The sequence below is a fragment of the Nymphaea colorata genome, chromosome 2 (assembly GCF_008831285.2).
Source record: "Nymphaea colorata isolate Beijing-Zhang1983 chromosome 2, ASM883128v2, whole genome shotgun sequence".
NCBI classification, from domain to species: Eukaryota; Viridiplantae; Streptophyta; class Magnoliopsida; order Nymphaeales; family Nymphaeaceae; genus Nymphaea; species Nymphaea colorata.
This window is the reverse complement of record NC_045139.1, coordinates 19,148,072-19,159,611: the sequence shown is the minus strand read 5'-3', so window position 1 is coordinate 19,159,611 and position 11,540 is coordinate 19,148,072. Positions and strand designations below refer to the sequence as shown.

Below are 11,540 nucleotides of genomic sequence, written 5' to 3'. Positions count from 1 at the left end.
CGATTATAATACAGTATAATACACCAACAAATAAAAAACAGGTATAATACAAGTACAATATGCATTTTTCATGTTTTTTCATATTTTTATTATTTTTTAATAATTTTCAGTATTTATTAAATGTTTTAATTTTTTTTTAAAAATTACTGAAATTTTTCCTAGATATTTTCGAGATATATAACTTTACCATATTATATCAGAAATATACCTTGTCGTATAATACTTATATACATTTTTTGTGACAATGGATTAAACTAATCGAGCTTGCGAGCTCGAGCTTACCTCATAATGCTCTACTCGATATCTAGTGGAGATTGAGCTCGGCTCACTCGTTGTACATTGCCATCGATGATGCAAAAGAAAGAAAAATTGCAATTGCATTTTGTTGAACAGATTTTGTAAAAGTACACTTAACCTCTTCTCTGGTAGATGTCGAATGTATGTGTTATATATATATAATACATAGTCTACGTATAACATTTAATAGTATCAACTAAGCAAACTAATTATTTTCATTGGTATTATATAAACTAACTTATTAAAGCCATTAGATAGCGGCAGTCGTGTGGCTAGAATTTTTAATTTATAAAAGACAAAAGTACGTTAAAAGCAACGATTTTTTTTTTTTTTTTAATTTAGAGCATCTCGACCACATATATCTTCCATGTAACTGTCAACACCAATAAAGTGTATGATCATAATCAATATGTACAGTAATATTTTTTACATTCTAAGTGGTTGTTTCCTTTTTAGCAAATATTAATTCTGCTGGCCTTATTTTGCCTTTTTGTTGTTTAGTGTATCCAGTCGCTGAATTTTTGTCCTTGTGCCAATCATAATAAACAATGCACATATATAAAGGAATGCAAATTTGTTAAATGCCAACATTTATCATATGGTTAAAAATAAAAAGTTATAATTAAAAAAGTTATGTAAAACCATAATTTATAATGCAGTAGTGGTGAATGCTGGAAGTTGTCTGATGGCTAATTTTTTTTTTATCATTAAAAAAACATTAATAACAGCTTATGATTCAACGACCAATCCATAATTTTTTTTTTTCCTCGATAAAGATTTAATGATATATTTTTAAAAATTTTTAGAGATGGCCCACACGGGAGGACTTCTTGAGATTTCCAGTGTTTGTTTTTACTGTCGCTTGTCCTCTCTACAATGGGGACAGGAAAGAGAACGAGGGCACAGGAAGAAAAACTATGGGCGGTGGCAGTGCTCCAGCCGAAAGCAAGCGATTTTCAATAAAACCCTATAACGTACACGTAATTCAAGAACACTCTTCATTTCTTTGACTTTCCTTTCGACCACCTCCAAATTACTACAAGTGCATTGACTTGCTTGAAAAGTGGTGTTAATAGATGCCAAATCATCATTCGTCGGTTAACTAGTATTTGGCCCTTCATCTCCCTTAGGCTTGGGCATCATACTGGAACTCGGGGCCCGACCAGATAAGGAGTCGGGTTCAAGCCGAAACTTCGGCTCGAACTTGGTCCGACCATTAAAACTTGAGAGCAAGCTCAACCTAGGTTCGATCTGATTAAATTAATCAAATATATATATATATTCATAATAAAATATTATATTTATATATATAAATTAATAAAATAATTAATTAAAAAAATATCAGGTCTACCCAAACTTATTGGGTCTTTATTTCTGGGCCCAGGCTCAAGCCTAAGTCGAGCCGAGTACTAGGTACCTACCAGGAAGCAAGGGCCCGACCCAATGCCAAGCCTTACCTCCTGGCTTTTAATACTTAAAAGCAATTGAAAATTAATTACTAATTAAAAAAAAAAGTAAAAGCTAATAAATTTTCCATAGAGCTAACCCTGCCTTTCGACGTGAGAGGCCGAGAGTCACTTTAGAAAGACGAGGGTTATGTATCAAAAAAAAAAAAAAAATTGCTTCTCTTCTAAAAGCTAGTTGGTTGGGTTGGCGGTTGCATCAAAGGGTGCACTGCTTGTCGGATTCTCATGAGTGCTACTCACCTCTACTGTAGCGCAATACTCTAGTTAACCGGTATGTGGAATGCCACCCACGTCTTAATGCAGCCCAAGACCTTTCAGACAAGGGAAATGCGAGTCTTTAAGTTTTATTCAATTGGTGAGTTGTTAACCTCTCTTTAAGTTTTATTCAATTGGTGAGTTGTTAACCTCTTGCTTATCGGAAGTTTATGCTTCACACGGGTGGCTTCGGGATTGGATTCAAGATATTTAAAAGGTTAGATTGAGAGGAAGATGGAATTAGTGATCTAGGATCACTACGATTCTGAGATCCACTGTGAAACAAACATAACCTTCAAACTTTCAGACCAAGAAAAACTATGAGGCTAAAAAGGTATAAGCCTCAAAAGCTAGAATTTGAAAACCCAATCAGAAGAAGGAGATAATGTGGACCTCAATATTTGTATCACTAAATGAGTGGTGGTGCTGCCACTAATATGTAAGACGTGCTTCATCTATGATTTGACATCAGTTGGGTCAAATCTGTGACAGCTAAATGATTTAGACTAGATCTCGCACCCGTAAGAATGGCATGCAAATCTCGATACAGATCTGGATCCAAGACTGCCCCCAATTGTGTCCCAGGCTAAAATGTGGCCTAGGCCTGAAAATGAGCTGATCAAAGAAGCGAATGCGTATGTAGAGATTATGTTCATTCAGGATTATCTATCCGGTTTGAATCGGATATCCGTCAAACAATTCAGTATAAAAAAAAAAAAAAAATCTCATTAAGAGATAGGATCATATTCGGATTTAAGGAATGACATGTGATCGGATTCAGACATACATACATATCTGATGACATTTGAATTCAGATTAGGTTTACTTTTAAATAAATATCCTGTATCTAATACTCTTACATTTTAAACATCTCTCAGTTCAAAATTCAGATTCGGATTCAGAAATGAAGATGAATGTAAAAAATCAGATTTGGATGGGATTTGATTGTGAATTGAATTTTAGATTCATATTCTGATATGACTTTTCTTGGTTGGTAGGCGAATCCAATTTTGAACCCAAGTATATGAAGATTTGGAAAGACAGATACAACTAAGAGTATATTCGATTCGAATCCAATCAATTGGCATCCCTTTGATCATTGATTCATTAAAGCAGCTCAAACTTGGTTCATGTTTTAAGTCAAGTATAGCCTGTTTGGATTCCACTAACTGGCTGTTTCGAGTCACCTGACCAGTTTGAAGATCGGCTTGTGTTCGTTCGGCCTTGCGATTTAGCTTGTGCAACCATATGAGACAACTTGGCTTGAATTTCGCTCCGTTTAGCTCTCCACATATAAATAATCAGGGCTGCGTACTTGATAAGTAGAAAAGCAAATTAGCAAATTAAAAGAACAACAGTTCAACTGTCTATTCTTAACAAGCGGATCATAATGAACACCCGGATGGTAATAAATTTTAAGTTGGCATTATCAATCACTGTTTCTCTAACTGAACAACTTATTATAACCCCTATAACTAATTAGAGTTGTCAACTTATCGGATATATCCTTAATCATATTTTGGCTTTTTGGATATTCACATACTCGATTCGATTTTAGATTCGAATAAAGAAAAGTCATATCCAAATCCAAATCCAAAATCCAATTTTACAATCAAAATCTGATTTTTATACTTATATCCAAATTTGAATTTTGAACCGGATTTTTGCTAATTTTCAAAATTTATTATTATTACATACATGATATTTGTCTAAAAATGAATCCAATCCAAATCTGAATCCAATCGGATGTCATTTATTAAATCCGGATCTGATCCAATTTCTAAATTGGACATTAAATTTTTTCCATACCCGATTTTTTTGAATTGGTTCGGTCGAATGTCCGATTCAAATCTGATATATTGACGTCCCTATAACCAATGGTTAGATGAGAACTTTAAGGGGTTGTTTGACAAATGAAACATTTTGTAATTGTTTCATGAACTACCATATTTTCCTATTCCATGAATCTACCATAATCTTTGGAATAGATTATTTGAACACTCACATAATGTTTTAACTGCCAAAGAGCCTCGAGGAACTGCCAAAGAGCCTCGAGGGATCGTTTGACAATATGAATAACAACAAACTTTGCCATATATCTACCTTGAAGACGGGCATAAATGAAACAATTTGTTGTTCCAATTTTCAAACGGGCTACTTAAAATAGGAACATTTATGTGCACCAACTTCAATGTGTGTATGAAGATGTGTAAAATAACCTTTCAAAAGCTTAGATGATGGTTATATTTTAGTTGGAGACTGCTTTTGTTAGGCATGACTGAGGTGTGTTTGATGGAACGATCTTAAGAATGGATCTTAAACAATCCCATTTTCATTTGTTTGGTAGACAGGGGATCTCCCACCGTATATATCCAAAAGTCATATTGTGATTGAGATCTAAAGGAGTCCTTTGGTAATACAGACGTTTTGCCAGTGTCTTGTTGTAAATCTGCTCCAATGAGGTAGATTCATAAAACACTTGTTCTAGTATTTTATGATTCTGATTTAATTTTTGAAGCAAATTCACAGGACACCGCCAAACAACTCTAAAGGATCCCAAAGTTTTGTTGTTACATGCAGGTCGTCCAATGTACTACTTATTCCACACTTCGTTTAGATATGATGTGAATTTTAATTACAATATTTTAAAATATTTGATTTACTTAAAATATTAAACAATACAAAAAGTAATTCGCACTTAGTTGTCAAAGTATGGTTCTCCTTGTATATGTGCCTTTCTGAAAACTGCATATGATGAAAGCAATAGCGTTTCTTAATTTGTAGCAGAATCTGTGAAGATGAAATCGGGTGATTAAACCGTGACTGTTAAAGTCGAAGGAGGTTAGTGCGGTGGGTTGGACGTTGCTGTCAAAAAGGCAATCCGAGTTAAACTTTCTGTAAGTATAAATTACACACCATTAAAAGTGTTGTTCTCCATTAAAAGTATTGTTCTGAATATCCAAAGTGCTATGCTGCAAATGAAAGGCCACCGACGCACAAGTTGAAGTATAGCAAGGGTGACAACTCCAAACACCAAAGCAAGCTACAGACAGACAAAATATGGGCTGTTCTTCCTTTTTTGGTTAAATTAGTCTAAATTAGTTAGAAATATTTCATGTTTGAATTGCAGTGGGGTGCAAGCGGATTCTCTATATCATTTTTGTAGAACATTTGTCAAGCGGATTCTCTATGTCAAATGCGTGAGTTTGGAATTGTCTTGCATGCTCATGCAAACTAGTCTTAGACTAGTAGTTAGGCTAAATATTTGTTTATAGTGAGCATCAAGAAAATTTATCCTGGAGTTAACCAAAGCTTTGTCTTGGGGTACCACCCTTGCCGCATTTTAATTTAATTTAAGCATTGATTACTTCCTTTTGTAGCAACAAAGAGAGAAGATTTGACACAAGAATTGGTCCTCAATCAACCGCAAACTCCCTGGGGGGTGGGCCAAATATCTCTTCTTCCCTTTGTAAAGAAAGAAACAAAAGAAAAGAGAAGGTGGTAGGTTCGTCACTCCTCTTCTAAGATCTGACGTAGAAGCTACTCAATCTTCTTTTGGGCGTTTTCTCTCTAACTTTGCTTTAATCACCGGGGGAGACGTGGTGGGCACCAATAGAATGAGGAACTATTGAACTCATTTGTCACGTAAAAGGAAAAAAGAGTCTGCACTAGCTATATACAGGTGAGGGAAAGTTGTTTGCTTCCGATCTTTGTGAAGAACTCTCTGGAAATGCATGTAAGAGTTCCAGACCTTCTCTGAGAACGCAACTCTTGCTGCTTCAGCCTGAGAGCGTGGAGGAGAAGAGCAAGCGGACGAAGTCAGTTGAAGGGCGGTGATGGAGCTAGCGTTTGAGTGAAAAAGAAGACGAAGAAATGGAGCAAAGAAGGAATCTTCATCTGATGGTGAGCCTGTTCCTCTACCAACTTGGCTCGCTCATGGTGCTGCCCTCCATCACGGACATTCTCATGGGGGCTCTCTGCCCCGGCCAACACGAATGCGGCCTCGTTATTTATCTCGCCGGCTTCCAGCAGGCGGTATGTCTGTCATTGAAAATTCGCCATGAACCATCCTTCACTCTTTCTTTCTGTCATTGTTTCTTCCTCTTCTCTTCTATTCGGAAAAGAGGAGTTGAATTAATGAAGTTTAATCAATGGCAGTCAAGCTTGTTGCAGTTTTTTCTTTTTACTAAAAACCACGCTCAGGCTGATAAAAACTGTAATATTAGTGGAGTGAAACATACGTTTACCATGCTCTTCTAGATGGCAGCCTAAGGTTTGTTGCTTCGTTCACAAGGCTGGGAAATGAACCAAGCCGTCCATCACTACGCCGGATTTGGCTCACAAATCAGCTGCTCTTTCATTATCATCAAATTGGCTCCACCAACAAGCCTCCTATATTGGCATGTGTACATGAGCCCGGCATTAAATATACTATATATTTCATGTATCCCTACCGAGATACGTGAATCACCACACACTTCATCCATATTTTATATGATTTTATGTATCTACTGCCAACGTACATGTCCGGCCTTAAATCTGATACATGTTCATCTTTTTCAGTTTCCTCTCTCTCTCTCTCTCTCTCTCCCTCTCTTTCTATATATATATATATATATATATATATATATATGCAAATGGTTCTTTCTTGTTCCAAATAAAATGTGGGAAAGACTGAAGATGATGCTGATGGCAGATAGCAGGGATGGGCAACCTGATTGTTACTCCCCTGGTCGGATGCTTAGCAGATGCCTTTGACATCAAACCTTTGCTCACAATTCCCATGTCCATCGGCATCTTTCCATCTGGTAAGATTTATGACGACACACCATTATTATGACTATGATGATGCATACTGTTTTCTGTTGTTTTTTCATATATTTATGGTCAAATATATGTCACGATGTAATTGCAGCAATACTGGCGTGCAGCCAAAGCAAGCAATTTGTTATTGCTTACTACTTAGCAAAGACTCTCACTTCAATTATCTGTGATGGCAGCATTATTTGCCTCTCTCTAGTATATGTGGCAAGTACTTGTTCTTTTCTTTAATTCTGCAAATACAGTTTCAATATATAATATATATATATATATATATATATATTATACGCCAACATGTTATAAATCTTTGGAACAGGCGGATAATACAAGTGAAGGAGGCAGGGCAACAGCGTTCGGGCTGCTTTCTGGCACCTCCTCCTGCGCATTCGTCTGTGCAACTCTCGCTTCTCGATTCCTCTCCAGGGCTTCTGCTTTTCAGGTTTTTACCTTCCTAATCGCACTCGAAACTACTAATCCGAAGCCGCTGAAAATTCCGGTCCTAATGAGCCCCGACTTCCTAATTAACCTTAATCTACATTTATGTATAGCAACTACCTAGTGGGGATTATGGCAATTTTTTCCTGTTTAGTTATCAACTCTTCTTGGGGCGATTGCTCTCCTCTACATGAGATTCCTGCTGCCGGAAGTACCGGTCGTCCCTGTTCCAACGGCATCAATTATTGCTGAGACTGGTGCCACTGCTTCGCCGGAAATGGTGGGCGAGCGGAAGACGAGGAGGTTCCGGCGGTTCATGGGCACCAAGAAAGAAACTCTTCTCAGATCGCGCAGCCATGATCATGCATCCCACCTTCCTTTCAGAAGCTTCACGCAACTGCATGACTTAATTTCTATGTGGACAAGCAGGTATGACTATTTAGACTACGAGAATGCTTGTGTGTTTGTGGGTGTACGCGTTTGTGTAATGTCTATGGAAATGTTGGTTATTTTGTGTCTCATGAATTATCTCCTCTGTCTGGTCTTGCTGCAGCTCATCTTTTTCACAGGCTTCAGGTATTGCCTTCTTAGTGAGTCTTGGAGATAGTGGCCTCCATTCCACCTTGCTGGTATTTGTCAATTCCAATAAGCTTGTCATAGGTTTCCTAAGTTGATTGATTACCATTTTTCTATGCGCGTGCAAGAAAAAGTTTTTGTTCATTCTTTTCTCTCGTTGTTTTGGGAAAGAAAAACATTTTCCATGGTTAAAGAGAGCTTAATACGAAAGTTCTCTTCTGAGGATTTGAACGTGACTACATGGGTTCCTACATAAATGGTAGTGAACGTTCCCCTGTTCATTTTCATCCGCCAAGACGGATAGCCCGTTTCCCTGCCATGTTGAAATGAAGTATGCTCAGAGTTTTGTCTTCTTAGACAATTTTTTTCAATTTTATGCATGTTGATCAGTTTAGCGCATCTCGGATATATTATATCATAGTTTACTAGGTATGGGAACATGTCTATTAACTGAATTCCTTGCATTGCAAGAGGCTTTTAGGCATGTTTTTAATATATACAAGTACCAAATTGTGCTCCTTTACTGCCAATTGTTACTTCTGCATGTTCCTTCAGAAATCATAAATTGTTGCAATGAAATTTTGGAGGACAAATTTTAGAAGCACAAACGAAAGTGCAAAAAGACATAATACAAGAAATCAATAAAAGCGGATAATCAATTAATTAACTGCATATAACTACACTTTTTGAATCATTTCCTCGGCTTTTTTCTTTTTTTGAATTATCATGCTCACATCAGTGTTTGTAAAGTCATGTATCTCCGTGCAGTATTATCTAAGAGCCCAGTATCAGTTTGGCAAAGATCAGTTTGCAGAGCTGATGCTTATAAATGGCATAGCTGGTGCTGTTTCCCAGGTATACGTTTTACATTCCTTTTCTTCTTTTAATTTATATGAAGAATTTATATGGCATTTTATAAATGGAATTGCCAAGTTTCAATTGTTATTGATGACCATTAGACAAACAAAAGGGACTTTGATGTGCAGCTTTTTATCATGCCCATACTAGCTGCTTATGTGGGAGAAGAGAGGCTGCTTTCTGTTGGACTATTCGCAAACTGTGTTCATGTAATTGGCTCTCCATTCTGCTTATCCACGTCAAATCTTCATTTTAAGCAACAACATGCTTTTGGTCTCTGGAAGTGGTACTGAATGATTAAAAACTTTGCAGGCCTTTCTCTATGCTCTGGCATGGACCAATTGGGTAATGCTCTCTACTCACTGCGCAGCTATTTTTTCTTTTCTCCTGTCTATTTAAGTATATATTTCTGGTTTATAGTAAAGATCTTTGTGGGGGATGGCATTTGAGTTTAAAACATATAAGTAATTGACTTTTCATATACCTCCGTAAATTGTTGGGAAAAGTTGATAATCACCGAGGCCACTCTGCATATACAGTATGTGGCCGAGAATATAGGAAAACCATCAAGAGCAAAAGTTTTACTTTTGAAGCTGTGATGCACTTCAAAGTTGGCCAAAATATGTTCAGTAACTGAGGCACGAAATGTTCCTCTGCAGAGTACTGGATGCTAGAAGGGAAGAAGATGTACAAAAACCGAAGGGGGCACCATTTACCAAAAAACTAAATCCAAGAATATAGAAAGTGTGATTTTGACATGCTTCTTTTCTTTTTTTTTCTGTTTTCCAAGGTCACTGTTTCCTCTCTTGCTATCATATAGAATCTTGTCTTATTGATTTGCTGACTTTAGCTTATACCTACCGTTAACCTCTGCTGCATGTTCAAATGAAAGCTGTCCATACTCCATACACGATTCTGAAAGTTTTAGCCATTTGGGTTGGTCACAGGTGCCATACGTCGCTGCATTTTTTGGGCTGATGATTGTCATGGTCCATCCATGTGTAAGTAAAACATCTGCAGGTCAGTCATTTTGGCCTGATAAACTTCCAACTTATTCTCCATTTTTCTCGTGTAGATAAGAAGCATTGTGTCAAAACAAGTTGGTCCTGATGAACAGGTATTATCTTCCTAAACCAATTATTTAGCATGTTGTAGATTTTATTCGATTAGCAAGTCAAGAATTAGTTTTTCCTTTGCATAGCTTTGACAAATTCATACGAATACTGCCTGCAGGAAAAGAATATGATATTTCAGTGTCTATATTTTTCTTGAAAATACCATCTTTTCTTAGCATTGCATGAGCATTCCTGAAATCTTACAATAAAACAGTACGACTTTTTTTAGAATGTCATAATTGTGAGTTTTTATGGTGTGAGGTACGGATGCAAGCACTAGACAGCTTTGAGAAGATATCCCAATTGGTGGACTATGCAGGACTAAATTCAGAAATTTAGTCAGAGTATATGTTAATAGGTGCATCAATGACGAAGCTCCTTGAATGGACTCCTACATGATCGTTGTCTGCATTGGATTAAGATATTTACAGGGGAAGAAATACTTTGGAACTTGGAAATATGATATTTTCACATGTTGCATGGTTTTTTCAAGATCAAATGATTGAGATTTCTACCGATTTTCTGAAACTTGTTCAATTTCTACTGTTCATTTAAAGAGGTCAGCACCACTTTTCCTCTTATTCTTGTTGCTGCTAATTGCAGGGGAAGGCTCAAGGATGCATTTCAGGAATTTGCTCCTTGGCAAATACCGTGTCCCCCTTGGTCGTGACTCCTCTAACTGGTAGTTCTGCTTGAATTTTCTCTCTTATTAGTGATTATGTGTTCACCATTATCATGTACTGATGATGCATGTGCATCCCTGCCTACTAGCTCTGTTCCTTTCAGCAGAAGCACCATTTCATTTCCCTGGTTTCAGTATTATGTGCACTGGGCTTGTCATGGTAATGTGCTTATCAACAACATCTAACTGCATGATTTTAATGGCTCTTGAAACTAGTTGCAGTTATATTTCTTCCTCCTTTTTCTGTCTTCCATACTTACAGATGGCTGCATTTGTCCAAAGTTGCACTATGAGAGCCGTTCCTCCTATTTCAGCGCTCAGCAGCTTGGTGGTGCGCGCTTAAGGTCATCAAAAATGATATTGTGAAGCTTACACAGGAAAAGAAGACACCAGCCAAAAGATTAATTTCATGGCACAACTCCAAGTAGTATACATTTTGGAACGACAAATTGCATATTTTCACAACATGCAGAAAGACCTCATGCAGTAAAGTCGCCTCATTGTACATAAATATCGAACTTTCACAATATACAGAAGACCTCGTGCAGTAAATTCTTCTCATTGAATATAATATCATACGTGAGAGGGAGAGAGAATGATTTTACATTATCAGTGGAGATAACACAGTCAACATGTACAGATATCTCGTTACTGTCGGTGAGTTAATGTAAGAAAATACAATCTGTAATGTTTCGTTGCACATTGTTATCATTTGATTCTTACCAAAGGATTCATCGACTTGGCTTGTTATAGAAGAAAGACCGCTATGACTATATAGTCTTGAAACTAGTTGCTTTCTCGAAAACCCTCCTGTGTAGAAAGTGTATAATGTTTGAAAATATATAAATTCTACAAATTATGAAAATTCTGTGCCCGAATTTGATTTTATTAACTCAGAAAACTAGGTCGATTCATCTGAGAAGGCTTATAAAATCTAATTAATTTCTCATTCCTAAATTTTTGACATTTTACGAGATAATTTGTGTATTTGTATCATAGAAATATGTAGGAAAATTAGTGTATCCCAGAAAACTT

General features: G+C 36.8%; 1 protein-coding gene across 1 annotated transcript; it reads left to right on the top strand.

The window, feature by feature from the left end:
- The first annotated feature begins 5,639 nt into the window (after nt 1-5,639).
- On the top strand, nt 5,640-11,193 carry LOC116248948 (uncharacterized). Its single transcript, XM_031621994.1, has 14 exons — nt 5,640-6,053; nt 6,715-6,826; nt 6,934-7,046; nt 7,156-7,278; nt 7,429-7,703; nt 7,828-7,903; nt 8,619-8,705; nt 8,837-8,917; nt 9,021-9,053; nt 9,656-9,709; nt 9,784-9,825; nt 10,427-10,505; nt 10,595-10,665; nt 10,768-11,193. The coding sequence occupies exons 1-14, from the start codon at nt 5,892-5,894 to the stop codon at nt 10,846-10,848; spliced, it is 1,389 nt and encodes a 462-aa protein (XP_031477854.1). The 5' UTR covers nt 5,640-5,891; the 3' UTR covers nt 10,849-11,193.
- Nucleotides 11,194-11,540: the final 347 nt, after the last annotated feature.

Bases quoted from the DNA above. Each gene is read 5' to 3' on its own strand.
- LOC116248948 (XM_031621994.1), top strand. From the start codon at position 5,892: ATGGAGCAAAGAAGGAATCTTCATCTGATGGTGAGCCTGTTCCTCTAC. The intron at 6,827-6,933 runs GTAAGATTTATG...ATGTAATTGCAG, and splicing joins CATCGGCATCTTTCCATCTG to CAATACTGGCGTGCAGCCAA. The intron at 9,054-9,655 runs GTAATGCTCTCT...GGTTGGTCACAG, and splicing joins CTCTGGCATGGACCAATTGG to GTGCCATACGTCGCTGCATT.